Raw genomic sequence first — 22185 nt, 5'->3', positions numbered from 1 at the left:
TGCTCCTCCCCCACTCATGCTCTGTCTCTTTCAAAACTAAACATTTTTTTTTTAAATAAACTTAAGATAAAGAATAATTTCTTATTATAGGTATGCCCCAAATAATTGTAGGGGACACAATTAAAATAAGGGTCTCTATCAGCAACTCTGTCCTTGAAAATATGCTTAGAAAACTGAAAATGTCTTAGAACTTTAAAAGGTCCTAAAATCAAGTCCTGAACTGGTATATCAAAATCATTTCGTATTCCAGGAGACGGTAAAATGGAAATTCTGTAAAATGTCCAACCACAATGTTTCACAGGCTATCGATGCAAAGTCCTCAAATAGTCTCCACAGGACAAAGACCATGATTTATGTGTATTCTATCTGTCTTTCCAATAAAACAAGAAAGCTTGTTTTGTTGTTGATGTGGTTTTAAAACAAAAGAAAAAAAGAATTCTCTCCCTAAATCTCCCAGAAAGAATAATTAAAATTGATTTGAAATTAAGAATTTGACTTTCAAACTATTGTTTTTAGGCGTCAAACTCAACCTAACCAGAGTTTTCTTTTAAAGTTTCAGCATATAATCGAAATCACAAAAGAACTTCATTAAGCACTTGATACTTGAGTTCTAACTGAAAAGGTTATGCTTCCCCACAGAGCACAGAGAGCAGCAGTAACTACTCTGCCTACTAAGTGAAGAAAAAAAAAAGTCATTAAAAAATAAATAAATGTTTCTATTTCCCTTAATTTTTCCTTCACTTCAATTCTTCCCAATTTGATTTTAAGTAACATCGAGAATTGACGGGGGTAGGGGAAAGAACTGCCAAAATGAGAAAAGTTGACTGCTTTCTCAAGGTAAGTATCCAAAATCACAGCTCCTCACTTAAGTGTCCAAAAGGAAGGGGGAACTGGCCTAGAACAGGACCAAGATTTGCCAGCACTGGCCAAGTGCATCTTTTCTAACTAAAAGGCAAAGCAAGGGTAAGTTTAGTATGAATGAGATAATGGGGAGATGGGAAAGAGGCAGTTTCTCAAGATAGCTTTGTCTGTCCAATGCCTTCCCCTAACACACTAGCCAAAAACTGGTCCTCTTAGGTGGGAGAGATCTGAAAATGCTTCTGTGACCTTTAAACCACAGTGCATTTGAAAGCACTGAGGGAATACAGAAGAGCAAATATTAAGCCCTGAGGCAAAGGCCTTAATTGGCCTCAGGGCAAAATTTATAATAACCTCTTTCTGTTTTGACTCTTCTATTCTTATTCACTACAACAAGGAAAAGGTGAAGATGATTCATTGTTTAAGAATTTGAGTTCCCAGTGCACTGCAGAGAAGGGCTGTTTTCCAAAGTCAGATCAGGAAAAGTACTATTAACAAATGGCAGAGGATTTCCCCTCTACAGAGTTTAGCATCTGGCTCTATTATCAGCTCTGATACTTTTATAAATACACATTATAAGCAATTTACTGGATTACAGAGAATTGGGGCCGAAATAAAAAATGAATAAAAATAAATACTAAAGGTGCATAATTTTTACAAGGCAAAACTGTCCAGCTACCAGAACCCTTTGAAATCATGAAAATAAGAAACCCAAGACATAAAACAATCAAGGAATGAAACCCATGTTAGTAGGGAAAGGTCAAAAAGGACACTTCCACTTACTGAAGATCAAAACACAGCTTACTTTAAATTCTCTTTGAAGAGGGACAAATTTGCTTTTTAAATGGGGGAAAAGGACCAGGCAAGGAGGCTGCTCAGTAACCCAATGCTCCAGCGCCCACAATCACTTACTTTGTAAATGGTAGGTAAGATCTGTTTTATTTTCAGCCTGTGAAAGACAAAGACATCATAAACTGCCGACACAGCCAGCACGGTCACTCCTTGTTCCTTCCACAGCATGCTGCATCCTGCGCACAGTCCTGTCCCCAGGAACCAGCCCCAAGTCCTGGCCGAGGAGCCTCTTGTAGAACAGTGTTTGATGTAGCACAGCAAGGAGAGGAGGAAGAAGAGACTGGCCCCAACATCGGCCCGTCCCACGATTCCTGCCACGGCCTCCGTATGGATGGGGTGAGAGGCAAACATCAAGCCAGCCATGAAGGTCCAGTATCCGTCCCCAAGGAGGATCTTGGAGAAGCTCGTGAAGACACCGGTGACTGCTGCATGCAGCAAGACATTGACGAGGTGATAGCTCCAGGGATTCAGCCCTCCGATGGCATGGTTCAGGCGAAAAGAAAGAGTGCAGAGTGGCCGGTAGGATTTGTGGCTGCCACTGTGGGTTAGAAGAGTCCCCCAAAAATCATTGTAGAAAATGTGTGTCCAGGGAGTTTCTGGGAGAAGGTCTTGATTAGTCTTGATAGCACGGCTAAAAAACAAAATGTTTACAGAAAGTCAAATATAAAATTTCGGAAAAGAAGAAAATACAGTTGACTCTTGTCCTACATGGGGGTCGGGGTGCCGACCCTCATGCAGTTGAAAATCCAAGCATAACTTCTGACTCCCCTAAAATTTAATAGTCTACTGTCGACCAGAATTCTAACCAATAACATGAACAGTTGATGAACACCTATTCTGTATACATATTATATAGTGCAGTCTTACAATAAGGTAAGCTAGAGAAAACATTATTAAAAAAAATCATAATAGAAGGTGCATTTACAGTGCTGTATTTGTTGAAAAAAATCTATGTATAAGTGGACCCATGCAATTCAAACCTATGTTGTTCAAGTGTCAACTGTGTGTGACATTGCTAAGACACTGCCTTCTGGGAAGCTGTTATCCTGTGTATGATGGGATTCCAGGTATGCAGGATTAATGCAAATGAGCCTTACAGAAGCCTTTACATATAGATTGAATTCAGATCCTCCCCTTAATGCTTACTGACACTACAATTAGGACTGTATCTCTCTTTCTCAAAAGTTTTCTTGTTTGTTCAAATGCAAATATGTTTGAAGAATAAATGCAGTTTCTATAGGTGGTTTAAGACTTACTACAGCAGTTGTCAAACAGCGGCCTTAAAAAAATCATGGAATGTATGGGCTAAAGATGCAGATTACGGGTGCAGGTTGATGTGAGGTCTGAGAATCTGCATCTTCTATAAAGCGCAGCGCAGGTGTTACTAGTGATCCTCGTGCAGGTGATCTTGGTGCAGAGATCTGCTGAGAGCAAGGACTAACTCCCTAGTAGAAATGAAATATACCTTAGACAGAATATCTGTGCCCAGAGCACTGCTTCTCAGGCACACACACAAATCACTGGGGGATCTTGCTAACAGGCAGGTCCTGAGTCAGTAGGTCTGGGGAGGAGCCGGAGATGCCACAGTTTTAACAAGCTCCTGGGTGATGCTGATGCTACTGGTCCTTGGGCCACACTTTGAGTAGCCAAGGGAGAGCCGTAGAGGCAGGGAAGAATGCCTCTTCCCTCATCCAAATGTCTCCCTTTTCTCCTTCATTCTAGAAAGCTTCAGCCTTTCTCCCTCTGAGTTTTCACAGGACTTGCAATCATCCATACCAAGTGCCTTGTGTCCTGCTTCTGAGAACTAGCAGTTACAGGCCTGCATGCCTGGTATCTGCAAACAGACTCTAAGGAAGGATAACCTAGTAATTCGCTGAGGACTTGCTATCCGCCAAGCATTGTAACAGTCTCCTTGGCTGTATCTTGTTTAATCCTTAGAGTAAATGATGAGGTACATATTATCTACATCTCTCAAGTGAACAAATTATGGTTAAGAATGATCAATCGATAATAGTAGCAAAGTCACACAGCTGGAATCAGCAGGGTAGAGTTTCATGGCTCGCGCTCTTTCCACTCTGTTGCAGTTCCCAAAATGTGATGATCTACCTACCACTGCAAGTATTTTAGAAGATACACAGGCAAACCTGGTAAAAATTTGAATGGATATATTTATTTTAATGTGTACTTGAAAGGAAATTTAATTATCAAATCGAAGCTGGATTTCACAGATGTTTGCTCAGAATGAAGCTGTTAAAAATTAAAAACTCAACGTAAAGACAAATATTAAGGAACCCACAGTACCGGTATATGCAGACAAGGTACAAATGTTGGCCTGTAAATGGTTCAGTTTGAAGGATCCCTGCTCTATGCCATTATATCTTCCAGAGATCAAGGTGGCATCTTGAATGTCTGTACCCCTAGTCCATCTCCATACTTACAGAACACAATAGAGGCACGTGAGTTAGAAGGACAGAGAGAGGTCAAGACATTATTAGAGGCCTCCATTATTAGAAGCCTCTTGCCTGGTGTGATGTCAGGGCTTTTGAAGGCTGTGGGCATTTGTACAGCTGAAGAATATGTGACAGAAAGCCACCTGATGACTTTAACCTCCAGCCCCCATCGGTTCAGCTTTTCACTGTGAGGCAGGCATGATCAAAGGAATCTCCACATGAATATTACCAAAACGAGGTTGGAAAAGCCCTGGACTGAGGGGAAACATGCTCCGTAATTTACCTGAGCATCTTCAAAAACAGGAAAATGTAACAGATCCAAACAGATTAAGAAACCCATCCAAGGTGACACAGCCAGAGGAAAGAACAGTTAGTACTCCAGTTGGGGTCAAATGATGGGGCAATGCTCATTTTCAACTGCTTCTTTAACTTGCTTCCCAATTAGCCTCTCTGAGCTTTAGTTTCTGTAACAATAATAGTTTCACCTTGAAAACAGCTAACAAACACTCCCAACTGTGTATTTATCTTCTATATAGAGAAGCAAAGAACACTGCTTTGCCAGTACGAGTGTTCTGGAGACCTAGCGCCATGACATCTGGGCTCTGTGAGCTGCTGTTGCTACTATTCTATAAAGACTGGGGTACGGTGTTCAAAAACTCCCTTATTAAAGTCAGCTTGACTCACAGTCTCTGAAATTAGATGCAAGTGGGGGTTAGAATTAAAACCTATCAATAGTAGTCACGATTATCTTGTTTGAGCCAAACACCATGCTAGTCCTTCTACATATATTATTTATTCATGAGAACTCATTGGACTTTTCTAGATGCTCAATAAAAGGCTGAAGGTCTATTAAAATCATGTCTTAAAAAATATTCAGTGTGGCACAGATTGTTGTTCTCCAATGTCTGTTCTCCCCTTTTCCCGTACTCATAGATCTTTTAGTTTTTAGCTGGGTAGATAGTCATCTGAAAAAATTATTTCATTTCCTATCTTCCCTTGCTGTTAAATACGATCATGTGACTATTTTTTGGCCAGTGCAACATAAGCAGAATGCTACACGCTACTTCTGGAAAGTGTCCTTAAAAGCAAAAAGCTTAGCATTATACCCTCCCTCCCCCACTCCTTGCTCTTGCTGAAGCACAGATGTAATAGCTAGACTTCCAGCAGCCATCTTGGGCCATAGGGAATCCTTAGGAATAGAAGTCATGCTCCACAGAGCACAGCAATAAGACTGAAGGAAACTGAGTCCCTATTATGGTAGACCATACCAGCTTTAAGCTAACTACCTCACCATTTTGTGAGTATGAGAAATAAATCGCTATCTTGTTTAAGCTGTGATATCTTGGGTGTTAGGTAGTAGCAGCTGAACCTTGCCATCAGTGAAATCCTTTGTTAACAGAAGACCTACTATATCACAGGGGTTTGATTTTCCATATTTGTTTTTATTTTTACAAGTCTCCGTGTATTGACTGTGTATTAAACGAATTTCCATATAAATTGGCTTTTAAAATATTAGAAACAGATGTTACTCTGGATCCATTAAATTAAAACACCCTGCTATGACATTCATCAAGAGTCTAACCCAGAAGTAACTGCTTAAGACTTGATGGGTTATAATTAAAATTTAAAAGAAATATGAAAAACTGCCAAATTGCCAAACAGCGTTGTCAGAGCTGATTTCAAACAATTCAGAATGAAAAGCCAACTGGCCTCTACTAAACATTAACCTAGATATTGATGTGAATTTATGTAATATCAATGGAGAAACACTCTTGCCATTGAAGTCAGGGCAGTAGAAAGCTCGATGGCAAAGCATTCTGGGAGAAGGCTTTGCTAATGCAGTGAGGAAAGCTGGAAAGCACATTTTGTTCAGGACCATACTTCACCCTTTCACGGCGGATCCATATAGGATAGAGAATCAGGTTCTTCAAACCAGGTTTTCTACATGCTATTAGTTCAGCTCCATAACCAACTCAACAAAGACTTTCTCGGGGGGTGGGGGGGTGGGTGGGTGGAGGAAGCATGTATTCTTTAAAAAAGCTATACAAAGTTGCCAGAATTTCTTATATTTATAGCAATAAATCTAGTCATCTGTGGAAGCCGACAAGATATACTGTATATCTAACTCTCACAAAACAAGGGTTTCAAGACAAAAAACAAAATTCACAAATCTCATAGTTTTGCCACAAGAGGAAACTTTGCTGAGACACAGCCCTAAATTTATACCGTAGAAAAAAATTTAGGGGACAGTTTTAATGGAACAAAATTGAAAGGCAAAGGAACACTTTACCCATGTGCAAAACATGTTATACTAAGGGAGACTTTAATATGATAAAATTCTCTGATGGGTATTATCTGCTTAGGCAGGTTTTTAGTTAGCCAATGAATATTATGGCAAAAGACATGAAATAAGACTAAATTGTCCCGGGCTTTAGTATATAAGTCATGTCACACATGCAAGTCAGTGATAAGGGATGTATTACGCATCCCTCACATCATATTAAGAAAAATATGAACCAAAAGGGCTTTAATAGAATCTAAATAATCTGCCAGCAAAATGAGAAGTAAAGGTAATCATTCAACACGAAGCATAATAGATTTTCATCCATTTGCATTTTCTTACAAGAGTCCAAAATGGAAATGGCAAAACTACTTCTGCTCTTTCTCAGCTAATGAAAAACCTTAACTCAAAACAAAATTTCAGACTGATACAATTTCTTAGGTTACTGCTATGAATTGGTGTTGAAAATTCAGAAAGACACTAAGGAATTAGGAAATTTTCCACTCCGGGAAAGGTGAAGAACATCGGAGCAGCAGATGTGAAAAAGAAACAGTTGCAGGCAGAATTCTCCAGAGAACACATGACTGAGAGACTGTCTTTTGAAGCAAAAACATCCAGTCCCTCAAGTCTTCAAGGAGGTCTTAACCTGTTCCAGTTTTGTTCATTTGTGGCTCTTTGTTTTTGCTGCCTTATGATTTTTCCTTTAGGAAATGTTGACAAAGGCCAACACTATTGTAAAACTGATGAATGGTGTGACACTGCCATCCTAACTGTCCTTGTGTGTGTTTCTCTCACTGCTATTTTTTCTGTCTGTTGACCTTTTCAGTCACAAACACCCACATAAATGACCATGAGTCCATCAGAGCAGAAATGATGCTTCCATTCTTCAAATATCAAATGGCAGCCTCTTCCAAAAGTGTTTTCAATTGTTCTACTGAAAGGTAAGTAGAGGACAAACTTTTAATTAAAAAAGAAAAAAAAAATTCAAATGATGGGTTGAAATTGGCTCTAGAAGAGAGAGAAGAAAAAGAATGACCTTTGTTAACCTGCCCTACTTCAGTGCTACCCAAGGATGCCTGTCCATGCCCTGGAAAGACAGTGAACTGCAGAAGTTAAAAAAATTGACTCCAGAGCCAATGAAACTAGAGTCCAGGGTGCTCAGTTTTCTCATCTGTAAAATAAGGATAATAAATATACATGTCTTACAGGGTCATTGTGAGGAGTAAATCAGTAAGCAGAAAGTACATTGTTACATGTAATATAATGTGTATATATAACATCATATATGTTATATGTTAGCTGCTATCATTATTAGTATTAGTATTACCATCAACACCAAGCAAGTGCTGCTAGCCTTCATTATGTTTATAGCCTTCATAATCTCCGGATCATGGTCATGAGTATCTATCTCACTTAAAATTCCTTTAAGCTTTAATGACACTCCCAAGATAATACACATCTATGAAGTCTTACCTTTGGTCTTTAACACATTAGTCTCCTGAGTTTCCTCCTCCCTTTTAGGCTACCTCTTTCTAACTCTCCTTGACTAGCATCTCCTTCGCATTTTTCTCCCAAATATGGATGTTTCTTTCCTGGTTCTGTTCCCTGACCTTTCTCTCTACACTTTCCACCTCTATGGTCAATCGTCTCCAACATCTCCAACTCAAGAGTTGCCTTCTCCAGCTGTGTCTCCAATCTGGGTGCTGGAGCCACCCACTTCCAACTGCCCACTTGATCTCCACACCTGAATGGAAGGAAGAGTGATGACATCCTGGTTCCTTTACTACCACCGCGAGTACTACCTTTGGCCAGTTAGTCTCTCAAAAGCTCAGTGTCATTACCTATGGTTGTCAGATAACAGCACTTCCCACAAACTGTTATGTTGAAGATCAAACAAAGCAATGTTAACTTTAAATGTTTGAAAATTACAGAGCCTGTGTAATGGATACTTGCTGTGGTTTGGGGCCCCTTCTAGTTAACAGTGTCCTGTTTTGCTTTTCTTTTGAGAATAACCCACATTGACTTTTAGTCCATATGGATAGGGTGAGGCTGCCCTTACCTCCTGATGAAAGGTCATCGATGATTTGGCCAACTAATGTACTACAGTCCCCTATCCTCATTCCTGGCCACAACAACTGATTTAGCAGCCAGCCAGTTCAATCAGAGTCAAATACAACCCCAAGAGTCTACTGTGAAAGAACATCTTCTTTTGAGAATGAGATGAAATACTGGGCTGCTAGAGAATTCCCTGAAAACAGAGTCTGCCTAGGAATAAAGCCAACACCAAAGAACCCAGATCTAGGAGACAAAGAGACCATTCCTACTGCAGCTGGATCCCATCATGCCTGAAGCTAATAACACTGTTAAATAAACCAGTAAATGCTCCTTATTCATGAGTCACTTTGAATGGTCATTTGGACATCTACAACCAAGAGGGTGCTAAACAAAACAGGATGTTGGACTTACCGATATTGTTAGTTGCCCTTTTAGCATCTTAACTTGGTGAGACCAAATCCCAGTACTTTTCCCCGCCATCTACCTCCTTTTTCATACAAGTCCCTCATTAAGTACCATCATTCCTCCAACACTGTTATCAAGGTTGTGCGTGAGGGCTCCTTCTCTCTTTGCTCCTACATCCATTTTTAAATTGGTTAAGAATATTTTAACACTGTTCAGAACCTCAGAGAAAATCCAACATGCAAGTCTCTGTTGAATCTACCTTTAACTTCTCTGTTCTAGTCTCATGCGGGCTTTCATTACGTCCTGCCTGTACAGCTTAACATGCTTACTAAAACTGCCTGTTCATTTTTCTCTCCTTCATTAGGCTGATAAGTCCCCTCATGGAAGGAATCGGGCCCTATTGTTTTCTCCCAGTGCCCAACGCATATTAGGCTCATAATAAATATTTGTTAAACTGAACTAAATAGTTATCCCTGACTGCTTTCTTTCCCGCTCTGATCCACTATACACATGCTATGGAGAGAGAAAAACTTCCTGATATATAAGTCTAACACCACTACTCTACTCCATAAAAATCCCTCATCATGCCCTATTTCTTACCATAATAAACATCTTTCACAGCCCAGCATTCATAGCCATCCCCATTATGCCTTCTAGACCAATCTCCCATTACTTCTCCATACGCATTTCAATGTCATCCTAACTTCCCAGCCTCTAGGCCTTTGCTCAAGTCATTCCTTTCCTTCCTCTGCCAGGACGTATGTTCAGTTACATACGTCCAAGTATGCTACAATCCCCCATGCTCATTTGTGGTGCCACAGTCTCCCCCAACATCGTTCACAGCTATTGTTGCAAATATGCTTAATTTTGACATTGAGTACTAACACATTCCCATTAGCAACTCTGACTTCTTAATACAATTAACAGGGTTCCTAAATGGGATGATATGTGGAAGATATTTCAGAAGGAGCAGGAGGAAATCAACGTGTTGAAAATGGGGCACAAGTAATTCTGATATTCCCTTTTCCATCCCCAACTGAAAATCACTGCCCCCCCAAAAAAGGAATTTTGTCATAAGAAAATTATTTACTAAAGAGAGAGAGAGAGAGAGAGAGAGAGAGAGAGAGAGAATTATTTGCTCACCCATATATATATTCATTTATTCAGTGATAGACTAGACACTTACATAAAGGGCACTGCAGATAGAATGGTGAGCAAAACAGATCCATCAACTTTGAGAAACAGCCTAATAGAAGAGGCAAGTAAGTGTACAGACAATTTCACTGTACTACGAAAACACTACCATGAAATCCCTACCGCTATAGGAGAACAAAACAGACTCCCAACAGTGTTAGAAGATCCAAAGCTTCCTAGAGAAAAGCATGGAAGGAGTTACATGAAGGGAGCTGCAAAGACATTGCCAGGCTGATAGTCAATATTCTCACAGACCATGAGTCGGGTCAGAAAGCGGTGAGCTTGGGAGCTGAAAACAGACAATAGGTTAGTTTGCTAGGGCGAAGTCTGAGGAATAGAGCAACAGGAAGCACTGGCATTACTCTGCCTTGTACTAATTAATGTCCTTCATGAATGGAGGGGAATTGAGCTGGATATCAATCTCCCAACGGTCTTCAGGTTTGATTCGGCTGTTGTCTTGTCAGAACCTCCCAATGCACTGTTATTCCCCCAATGCACTGTCAACTTTTAAGAAGTAGAAAGGCATCTAATTTATCCTTTGGAACCTAGCACATAGTAGGCATTCGATATATTTCTGATGAAGTCTAACTAGAAATGACTGGTACCAATAAACTGCACTCACCTTCTGGAAAAGTGCTTTTAAAAATTCTTCATTGTTTCAAGTATATAGGAAATTATCAATTTCATCTAAAAGTAGTTCACTCACTCTGGGCACTAACCTCTGCTCATTCAATGATAATTAACTGTGAAAACCATCAGGTTAATTGGCTTACCCAAATGTCTTTGGCATTCATTTGCCACTTAACCTATAATCCCTTCATTAGAGTCCTTTAGGGATAAGCCATTATATTTAGAAAGCTCCAGTTATTATGCAAATACTTGGCTAACAGGATGGGGGAATGAGAAATACTATAACATCTGCAGTCCGTCTTAGTTTGGGGATAAGCAATGTATTTCAGATTCCTTGAGAAATTTAAGGTAGGCAAGTAAATTTCAGTGTTGGGTGCTGGACTGGTAAGAGCATACTTAGGTCTCTAGGTCCCAGCAGAAATAGAAGGCACTAAGCTCTAGAATGAATTTATCATTTCACATGTAACACATTACTAAAGTGGCTTGTTTCTATCTTGGTGTCCACCTCATCCCCCCGCCGCCGCCCCACTAAGATTGTAAACCCTTCAGTGGAAGAGATGGTGACGTGCTAAACAACTGGCACTTCAATTTTTTTTCTTTTCTTTTTTTTTTTTTTTAATTGCCACCCTGTAGACATTGAATGAAAAGAGGCTGCTGGAATAATAAACGGCTGTTGTCAGACATCCAGGGGACAGGGCCACCAGTAATTGCTTGCTTTGTGCAAAGGAAGTCTAAGAATGCTCAGCCTTGTTACTAAAGGAACATTCTTCGTGGACCCTTCTTCCATCCCTTTAGGAGTTTTTCCTATGAGCAATAAAGGAGTTTTACGAACTTCATCTAACACAGCAACGCTCCCCAGCCCTTCCCACCATGGTCTCCACAGCAAAAAAAAAAAAAAAAAAAAAAAAAAAGAAAAGAAAAAAAAGAGAAGAAAAGAAAAGAAAAGAAAAGGAAAGGGAAGAAAAGAAAAGGAAAGGAAAGAAAAGAAAAGAAAAGAAAAGAAAAGAAAAGAAAAGAAAAGAAAAGAAAAAAGAAAAAAGAAAAGAAAAGAAAAAGAAGTTTCTAATTAAAAGCAGTCCTGGCTGAAGGTAACCTAAGCCCAGAGCTGCTAGAGATTCAGTCTCCTGGAGCGTCCTCAGATGAGGCAGCTTCTTCCTCACCCAAGTCTAGAGTTTGCCCAGACACCTGCCTTCTCTTACTGGGAGAAAATGCAGAGAAGGAACCTTGGTTAAATATTTTCCAAATATCTATAGTTCCTCAAATAAATCAATGCTGTCATTTTCAGAATTTCTATAGGAAATAGCCAAGAAAAAACTTTGCCCCTGAAAGCTAATTAATAATTCATTGAAAGGAAAAATGCTCATTTCTTTTCCAAAAAATGTTTGTTTTGAGAGTGGGAGATAGACAGACAGAGAGACAGAGGATGCGAGCATGATCAGGGGAGCGGCAGAGGGAGACTGAGAATCCCAAGCAGGTTCTGCCTTCAGCGTGGAGCTGGACCCGGGGCCTGACCTCACAACGATGAGAGCATGACCTGAACAGATATCAAGAGGTGGACACTTAATCAACTGAGCCACCTAGACACCCCAGAAACATGTTCATTTCAAAATTAAATAGTCAGATGCCTAAAGATGTTTTTTAAAGTATTTATATGAAAAGCACTTTGCAAGATTAGAGCCAAAACTAACAGCCTAAAATTACCAGGAACACCACACTCCAAGCATTTAATTTCAATGATTAAAAGAATCCTCTACCTAATATTAGCTTAACACCTCAAAATAGTTTCAGTGCCTTGCAATTTGTATGACGAAAATATTAATATTTTTCTATGCAATGATTTGTTCACTGTGTCCATATCATGCCATCCTGACATAATAAAATATTATAGTCACAACTCCCCTCCTTCACACTGTACTAAATTGAATCAGAGCCTCAACTTAAAAGCTTAACGAAAATATCCTTATTTCTATTTTTCCAGACTTGAAATTAGTACCAGAAGGGGTACTATGAAGCTGTTTTGTTCCAAAAAGTTAATTCAAGTATATGAACCACTTTAAGTATACTACATTATATCATTTATGAATTTTGGTTTCATATGTTTTCATAAATCCATAGGTCTATAAAAAGATGATTATTTTTTTTTTTCCTTTTTAATATATCATACTGCTTCCTTACAATGGGGTCTTGAGCATCAGTGATGTTTTAAAGGATGGCTGGTTCCTTATAATTTTTTTATTTACAAAAAATTACAAATGTTTCACTATTTCTTAAGAGAAGAAATAAATGTCAGATTATAACTTTTTTAATGAAGTTCAAAGCATCGGAAAATGAATGGTCTCTATTGGGTCCCAGATTCCAAAAACAAATACAAGTATAACCATGAAGATGTCAAGAACATCTTTTTTTGTGCATGGCCTTATTCTCTGTGCTTTTACAGAATAAAAGAAGATGTAATCTTTGTGTTTAAGGATTAGATTATCCAAATGCACTCTAAATAGGTAGGAATGGCAAGCTGAGAATACACCTCTTTAGTTAAAACACGTGCCTTTGTATGTAAGAATTACAAATTTCAGAACACATACTAAAGGGTATGGTAGTTCTCCCAACTACTCAAGTATTACCTTGTGTAAAAAAATCACATCCTTAAGGAGAAGCTATAACCTTCATTTAGGTAAACAGGAAAAGTGAAAAGTTCACTGCCTGTGAACCCACCAAGAGCTCTCAGCCTGAGTACTGACAGCCCATGGAAGTGGTGGGGGGGGGGGGGTAGTTTAAACCAAGAAACTAATAGACTCTAGGAAAACAGGCACTGGGGGAGGAAAGACATTTCGTGCTGCAATGTCCAGATGCTTGGCCTATCTGTTATCCTAACCCCTGTCTTCTCTGAATCAAGTCTTAACCACGTCACCTTCCTTTATCCATGCTTCTCCCGTAGCCAAAGACAATAGCCAAAAGAAACTTCTTTTAGCAAAATCCAATGATCCTTTGTCTTTCCTACCTAAAAATTTCCACATATTGCCACTGTATCCTTCACAGGTGTTCATGGAATAATATCACCTTGCATTTGTATCATGCTTTTACACTTCACAAAATGTACTCAGGTTCATGATGATCTTGAATCCTTGTCACCACCCTGGAAGCAAATGGATGTGGGCAGATATGGACGTGAGAAGTTAAGAGTCTTGCCTGGGGCAATGGCATAAGTAAAGATCAGAGCTGCCCACAAGGGAATCCAAATCTCAATTCCTCATCCACTGCTCTCCCTGCGTTATGGGGTAAATTGTGCTCCCCGCCCCCCCACACCAAAAAATTCGTATGTTGAATCCCTAGCCTCAGTACTTCAGAATGTGAGTATGTTTGGAGATAAAGCCTTTAAATGGGTAATTAAGTTAAAATGAGCCCATTATGGTGGGTCCTAATGCAATCTAACTGGTGCCCTTATCAGAAAAGGACATTTAAAAAGACATTAGAAATGCACATGGGGGGTGGGTGAGACCATATGAGACCACAGCAAAAAGGTGGCCATCTGCAAGCCAAGAAAAAGCCTCAAGAGAAACCAAACCTGCCTACACCTTGATCTCAGACGTTTCCCTCCTAGAACCAAGAGAAAATAAGTTTCCGTTGTTTAAGCCATCTTGTCTGTGGGATTTTGTTCCAGCAGCCCTTACAGAAGAAAACAACCAACTATATCATAGAGACCGTCGTATATAATTACATACACTATCCTGTTTATCCTGCAGAGTTTCAGAGAAACTAGATTCCACACAAAAGTCTTATTTCTCCAACACTATGCCTGGTGCTGTGTTTTTGATGACAGGGGTTGAACTGCTTTGTGAGTATAAATAGGACTTTAAGAGGTATCTCATTCTTAGTTCTGCCAGGATTTGTCTATGCTCTCTACCGCGGGGCGGGGGGGGGGGGGGGGGCATTTCCTGATCATGCCAATGGGGCATTAACGTTAACTAAACACACATAATAAAATACTACCGCCATTTCATATTTACCCTGAGATTGACAAAGCTTACAAAGCACACATACACTAACCCATCTTACCCTCACAAGACTGCTAGAAAGGAGGAAACTGAAGCTGGACGGGTTAAGTTAGTTAAAGAACACACACTTAATACCAGGCAGAGAAAGACCTTGAACACTGTTCTCCAAACTATTCCATTTAACCTTCAAAGCAGCTCTGTTCCTCCACATGTACAATAAATCTCCAACGAGAAGTGTTTCTAAGACGATTTGAAAGTAAAATCCTAGTCTATTATTGCATTTTGTCTGGAATCCATATATCTGCCCTCAAGACTCAATAAAGCTATAAAAAATGCTTTTGTACCATATTCTTTTAATTTCTGCATTTCAAAAAGAAAGTCTTCTTTTAACACTAAGGAGTCTTGGAAAACGTGAGTCAAAGGAAGGTGTTAGTTGTCTTCCAGTGACGGGTGAAAAAGGCAGCTTTATGAAAGCCAAAAACTAACCTATAATTTCATATTACAAAATATAATAGAAAACATATTCTGTCAGAGATTTTGCAGCCTGCACCCCTTTTCAGCTATAAAATAGTTACGCACACACATACATCTGAGAAAGATCAGACTTTGAACATATTGCAGCAACATACACACACAACATGGGAAGTTTCACCAAGGTTGCCTGTGATGACAGGATACACAGACATCCTTACAATAAAATCAGCCTCACAGCTAAATCGGAGAGTCTTTTTGGACACAAGAATATATGATCCCTGATGAAAAACAGATAGGCAAGGAGGAAAACACTCTAATTTAAAACTAACACAGATGAGCCTACACAAAGTACCCAAACATTTGGTCCACAAACCTCTAGTAACTCTCTAATTTGTCATGGAAGGCACGAGATATTTCATCCAAGAATGAGGAGAGAAGGAGATATTAGCTCCACCATTAAAATTTATGGACATTCAATATACAGTGCTCTCTAACATAGATGTCATTCATCGACCAAACTTTAATAATCAAGAAATAAATTAAGGAAGTTTTCTGGAAGCCCTGACACTTTTTTGCTCTGTAGCTCTTTAAATAAATTACATGGTAGGCACTTAAAATACACTTGCTGCATGTTAAATGAAAGCTATCAGATCTTTCAGGTCTCGTGTTATGAACATGTGTTATGAAGCACCAGCATGTCTCTTTAAGAATCTTAAGTACGGTATATTTTATCCTTTTGCCAATGCCCAAATTGTCAGATGTGAAAGAGCTGGATATTAGGAACATCTTCTTTAGCACTCCATTATCTATGACTGCTAACTCAGCTAGCCTCCATTAAGTCCGAACCCCAAAACCAGACCACAGGATCATTTTTATTCCACTGTGACCATCACTGCCTTCACTAAACATAATTTCTGACACACTGGCTGCTTCCAATAAAACAATTTTTTTTCAACATGCAAGTAACCAGGCCAATAAATGCACAAGGCGGAAATGAACAAGCAGACCGAGGTATAAAAATGGAAGATGGGGGTTGCCTGGGTGGCTCAGTCAATTGAGCATCTGACTCTTGATTTCAGTTCAGGTCATGATCCCAAGGTCGTGGGATCAAGCCCCGCGAGTGCTCTCTCTCTCGCTCTGCCTCTGCCCCTCTCCCCTACTCACACACTCTCTCTCTCTCTCTCAAAAAAAAAAAAAAAATTAAACAGTAAATAAAGACATGAACTATTAAAAAAAAGAATGGAAGACAGTATTCAATCAAAGGAATCTAAGCACAAGGGATCTAATTTTTCACTTCAAACTATAAAACTTTTTTAAAAATCTGCATTCATCTTTTATCTGAGGCAACTCATAAAATCCATGTTATGTGTGGAACACATACACACACACACACACACACCAGAGTTAGCCTAATCTTGATTCAAATTCTTCTGCTTAAACTTAATGGCTGAGTGATTCAGTTTTCTCATCTATAACCTACTGATTCTGGTAAAGATAAAAGAAAATAAAAATTAAGATAAGGAGGTTAATTCCTGACATATAGTAGGTGCTTAACAAAGGACTCTTACTATAATAAATCACCTCTCTTGCCTTTCTGGACTTCATAAAAGAGCACTTTGTTTTCCTAAGATGTTGGTCAGTATCTAGCACTCAGTTACTGGTGCTGTTTATCTTTTCTCTTAGCATATTCTCCAGGCCTTTCTTCCTTTCCCCTCTACCTCCCCAATATGAAATTTTGCCTGTATGAATGATAAGTTAACCCCATTAGCCCATCTAAAAACACAAGAAAGATGTTCGTAGCAGTCTAATTCATCAGGGAGGATGAATAACAGCAAAGTTAAGTGACAGGATCAACAAGCGTAACAGAAAGAAGAAACAGTCACAGGGCTTATGTCATAGTGCACAGCCTAATTAGAATATTCTGGGAAGGAGCCTCACTGGAAGAATAACAGTTGCATACCACCGAAGAAGCTGGGCTTGGTATTTCTTTTGGACTGAAGATCACTAATTCTAACAAAACAATTGTAATGTGATCTGCAAACTATTCTTTTGTAAGCTACCCCTATTTTTTCTTGCACAAAGTAGGAAAAGAATTACTGCCACCATTTCCAATCACACACAAACTCCTTGCTTTCCAAGACAGCAACTTCTAAAAAGCGGGACAATATGTATTAAACTTCTTGTATCTTTGCCAATAAGAAAAAAGTGAACGTAATACTTGAAAATGTTCTCTTTATAGGTCTTCATATAAGCCAATCCTATGCGGGTGGGCAGCGAACAGGCTATAATTTATGACAGCCTGGAATACAATCTTGAGGAGTTTATACTCTATAATCTAGAAGATCAGAAATGTGATCACCTCATGAAAAAGAGCAAGGGCACTCTCTGTCATGGTCACTCCACTCAGAGTAGATGGATTTTCACACTGAAAAACGAACATTAAAAGTTGCCTTGGTGAGGATAACAGAATAGGCATCCCAAATGCTCTATTGGTCCTGTCTTCTAATGGTTTCTTTTTTGAGGGCATCCTGGAGAGAAGTTCAATCTTTCTAATGGGAATATAACTGTACTGCAACTCTCCAAGGGCATTTAGCACTTTAAAAAGGAACTCCAAGCTCTGCTGTCTTTAAAAGGCAGTGGGTCATTGGGAAAAGTCATTTCTCAAAGCTCCAGCGAACTGGCACTCTGCTTTTAGCCAGCCACAGAGATAAAGTGTGAAGTCTCAGTAACAGAACTGCCTTTCTTTAATTTTTAATGCTTGTCCATTTCAGTGCTCCCAAGAGGAATCCAAGACTTACTCATGGCATCTTAAATGGGTTGGACTTTGTGTATTCATATGTTTTGATAAAGTAGGTAGGAAAACCACCCATCAACTATTCATTTTAGATGAACATTTGATAAAGGTTAGAAGAAATACAACATAAAAGCATCTTCCTATCCATCCCAAAAGGAAAAAAAAAAAAAAAAAAGTAATAATCTCATCATTGTCACCCATCAGAATTTAAGTGCAAATAAGCCTCCTAGAGGGGAAGGCACGTGTTTTTTATTTCCCATTCTGAAAGCACACACAGGTACAAGCATGTTCAAATGGCAGTGAATTCATCTGGAATGTGAAAGACCATGGGGTTCACACATATAAAGATCAACAGTTGTTTTAGAAATTAACTACACCACATCTTAAACTTCTACATAAGTTCTAAACTGATCCAGGTGTTATCATCAGGGTAGAAACAGATGCAGTGTTAGCACATTAAACTGTGAATCCAGCTCGAACACTGCTTAATGGGCTCCACATGCTGAAAATGATCATCATGGTAGGAAGTGCACTCAACCAAAAGCTTAACTTTCAAACAAAACAAGAGTTTCATTATCTACACTATGCTCACAAACAACTACTCTGGGACTAACACTGTTTGCACACTGATTATGGTGCATTAGTTATTTTGAGGGAGGGAAAGGATAGCAGGAGAGTAACACAACAAAGAACAACAAAGCTACAGTTGTCACAAGGTGATGACATCATGACACCAATGCTGTCACCACCATAAAGTCAGCACTGGTTGCACCAGCCTATTTTATCTCGTGATTCCATCTGGATTCCCAGAGTGGTGAAAGGAAGTGAGAAGAACGATGGGGAAGTTTATATAATAACCATGATTACTTAATGTATGTACAGAACTTTCTAGTTTTCAAAATATTTTTATAGGCACCATGCAATGTCACAAATGTTTTTCCTATCTTTTCAGTGAAGACAATAAAGACTGTCATCCAGATCATATAGTGAGTAAGAAGAAAACTTAGAAAAAAACAGATCTTTGGACTGGTGTTCCAATGCTAATTCTACACCACACTGCTCCCAGCCCTGTTATCTCTGTATGGCAGAGGCCCTTTGCCCCCTCCCACTTATAATTTGGGAGGGGGTTGACTTGGGTTATTCCAGAATAAGAATAAAAGAGCATAACTGTGTTGGTCAATTCCCTCTGGCCACACCATTTCGTTTGCAACTAACAGCACTGACTAAACAGTCTAAATGATGCTAAATTAGTACAACATACTGGAAAGCTGTCTGGAGCAGAAGGGATTTCACCAAGGAGTGTTCTGCATTTATTGAGTTTTCTATTGACCAAAAGCCTTACAGTCTCTAAACAACAACGTCAAAAACAGACAATTAGAATAATGCCAATTTTTTTACAGTTGTTCCACTTCCAGAATTCAACTCGATTAAAACTGAATTTTCTTTACTGAGAAGTCACCATTGTTATTTCTTCAGTCATTTAATTTTTAAACCCAGCCTTATTTCCTGAGCTTCAGTTTTAGTACATATTTTGCATCAAGCAGACCTCAGTAGATGGTTAATCCAGAGGCAAGTCAAGTTCCACTATAACTCATATTAAGAATAAAGCTGTGGGGCAGGTAGGTGGCTCAGTCAGTTGAGCATCCAACTCTTAATTTCAGCTCAGGTCCTGATCTCATGGTTCATGGGATAAGGGGGCACCTGGGTAGCTCAGGTCATTATCTCACGGTTCAGAGTTTGAGCTCCATATCAGGCTCTCTGCTGTCAGTAGAGTCCACTTCGGATCTTCTTTCCCTTTCTTTTTTCTGAGCCCTGAGTCAAGCTCTGTGTTGACAGTGGGGGGTGCCTAATTGGGATTCTCTCTCCCCCCCACTCTCTCTGCCCCTCTCCTCTCTGTCTCTCAAAATAAAATAAACTTTTACAAAAATATATAAAGCTGCTGTTATAACAAGCAGACAACATATTTCCAAATCACATCTCAAGGGGAAGACTTCAAGAATAAGTGTTAGATAGGACACCTGGGTGGCTCAACCGGTTAAGCATCCAGCTTCAGCTGGATCTCATGGTCTCATGGTTCAGAGACTGAGCCCCATATCAGGCTCTCTGCTGTCAGTACAGAGCCTGGAGCCTGCTTTGGATTCTGTGTCTCCCTCTCTCTCTGCCCCTCTCCTACTCATGCTTGCTTGCTTTCTTTCTCTCTCTCTCTCTCTCTCTCTCTCTCTCTCTCTCTCTCAAAAATCTTTAATCACACCAGCAAAGTTCCTGATGCTATGAAAGATAGTATATTCAGCAGGTGCTGAGGATTAGGGGGTGACTATCTTTGGGCCTCTTTGCCCACTGCAGTGTTGCACTTAGCTAGACTTCACCAAGTGTATTAATAAGGTTATCACAATCAATTCCTCACTAAAGTATACAAGGTGCTTCATGTCCATAGGCATGTAGAAGCAAGTGCTAACAGTTTATATGTGCCTACAAATGAATAAAAATTACCATCATGTCTTATTTTCTACTAAATTACCAAAGGAAAACATGACACAAAAGACTGGAGCAGCACATAGATAAGACAAAATAAAATGAAGAATAACTTCATAAGAAGAACAAAGAAGATCCCGAAGCTTTTCTTGACTTGAAGAAGAGAGACAATTTTCATAGCAGATATCCTCCATGCAGCTTTCATCACTCAAAACTTCCTCTAAAATCTCTCCAGGGCCTCAAATACATCTGAAGAACTAGAAAACTTGTAATTAAGGTAAGTGGTCAGTTCCGTGGCTATGGATTTCATACATATTATGCTATACCCAGGGGTGATATTCAAAATATTAATAACTGATACAGAATGGGTACTGGCCACATTACTGGAGCAAGGTTTTATAGGACCTATGCTACCTTCAGCATTAAACTTTAAGTAGCTGGACGTTGGGGAGCTCCAGGTGATCTCAGGTAAGGGAACAGGATGGTCAAGGAAGAAGAAAGCCCCAGGAGAGGAAAAGGCGATAGCTATTTACCAACTGCAATGGTCATACCAGTGAGAAACTGGTAAAATATTAGTGTCCCAACACAACTAGCACAGGTGGCCAATAACTGTGCAGTGGGTATACATCACATTCCCAATCAGGGAAATAAAGTTAGATTGCAAAGAATGCCTAATTTGGGGGGTGGGGGAGAAGTGCTGATGCCATTCTAAGCAGGGAAGAACGTTTTCATTAGCAGAGCACAATATCCAAATAGATCTTGACAGAATGGAATGACCAACTGAAGTAAACAAAGTTAAGTTTAATAGGGATAAGGATTAGATCCTAAGACCGAAAATTAGGTCCAACGCCAGAGGCTGCAGGATGGGAAGATGTGAATCAGCAACATATGCATGGAAAAATACTTGGGGAGATTTTAGAAAAAAGTAAGACTCAATGAGTCAGTATGATATAGCCACCAAAAAAAAAAAAAAAAAATCAAGTGGAAACATGTAACATTAGACTGCAATACAAACAAGCATAATACATAATTAAAAACCTACAGTGTTTACCATAAGGATATAATAAACTTGAAACATTTTCTCAATATTATTGTGTGTTATATACTATCACTATTACTATACATACAAGTAATAAAAATGCTGATGACACATATCTATTGGTTCATATGATAAACTCTGTAATAGAAAAATTCTATGCACGATTCCACTTCATTTAAATTAATACCCTCTTTTCAGAATGATTATCTAAATTATATGAAGTCACCCAACTATAGGAAACCCTTTGGGAAGATATCTTAAAACCAGAAAGCATTCAAAGCAGAAACCAACATGACATGGGGATCTTGGAGCCATGTCACTTTGTGGACTACTGAAGAAAAAGAGGTTTATTTAGCCAGTAAAAAGTGATTTAGGAGAAAAAGAATAACACATTTCCTCAAATTGTTGAAACTGCATCATAAGAAAGAAGGATTAGACTTATTCTATACTTATCATGAAGACAGACTGAGATCATGGAATTAGTAACAGCTGGATGATGAGCTATTATACAGAAGAACTTTAACTGTTACATGTATCTAATGATGGAAAATGTCACCTCAGGGGTTAGTGGTTCTCCATCACTGGAAGTCCAAAAATAGGATAGATCATCATGATAAAATAGTAGATAAAAGGGATGCCTGGGTGGCTCAGTCGGTTGAGGGTCTGACTCTTGGTTTAGGCTCAGGTCA

At 39.2% G+C, this 22185-nt stretch overlaps 1 protein-coding gene across 2 annotated transcripts in view; it reads right to left on the bottom strand.

Moving 5' to 3' along the window:
- The window catches only part of TMTC2 (transmembrane O-mannosyltransferase targeting cadherins 2), a 416958-nt gene that overhangs the window by 259465 nt on the left and 135308 nt on the right, over positions 1-22185 (bottom strand). For both annotated transcript variants that reach the window (XR_007154185.1, XM_047868211.1), the window contains exon 2: positions 1771-2341. Coding sequence is in view for 1 of the 2 variants with exons in the window: in XM_047868211.1 (XP_047724167.1) it covers positions 1771-2341 (571 nt within the window). In the remaining variant the exon portion in view is untranslated. The remainder of the gene's footprint in view (positions 1-1770; positions 2342-22185) is intronic.

Source organism: Prionailurus viverrinus, chromosome B4, assembly GCF_022837055.1.
Source record: "Prionailurus viverrinus isolate Anna chromosome B4, UM_Priviv_1.0, whole genome shotgun sequence".
Classification (NCBI taxonomy): Eukaryota; Metazoa; Chordata; class Mammalia; order Carnivora; family Felidae; genus Prionailurus; species Prionailurus viverrinus.
Note: the sequence above shows the minus strand (reverse complement) of the source record. Positions and strands in the feature narration are given on the sequence as shown.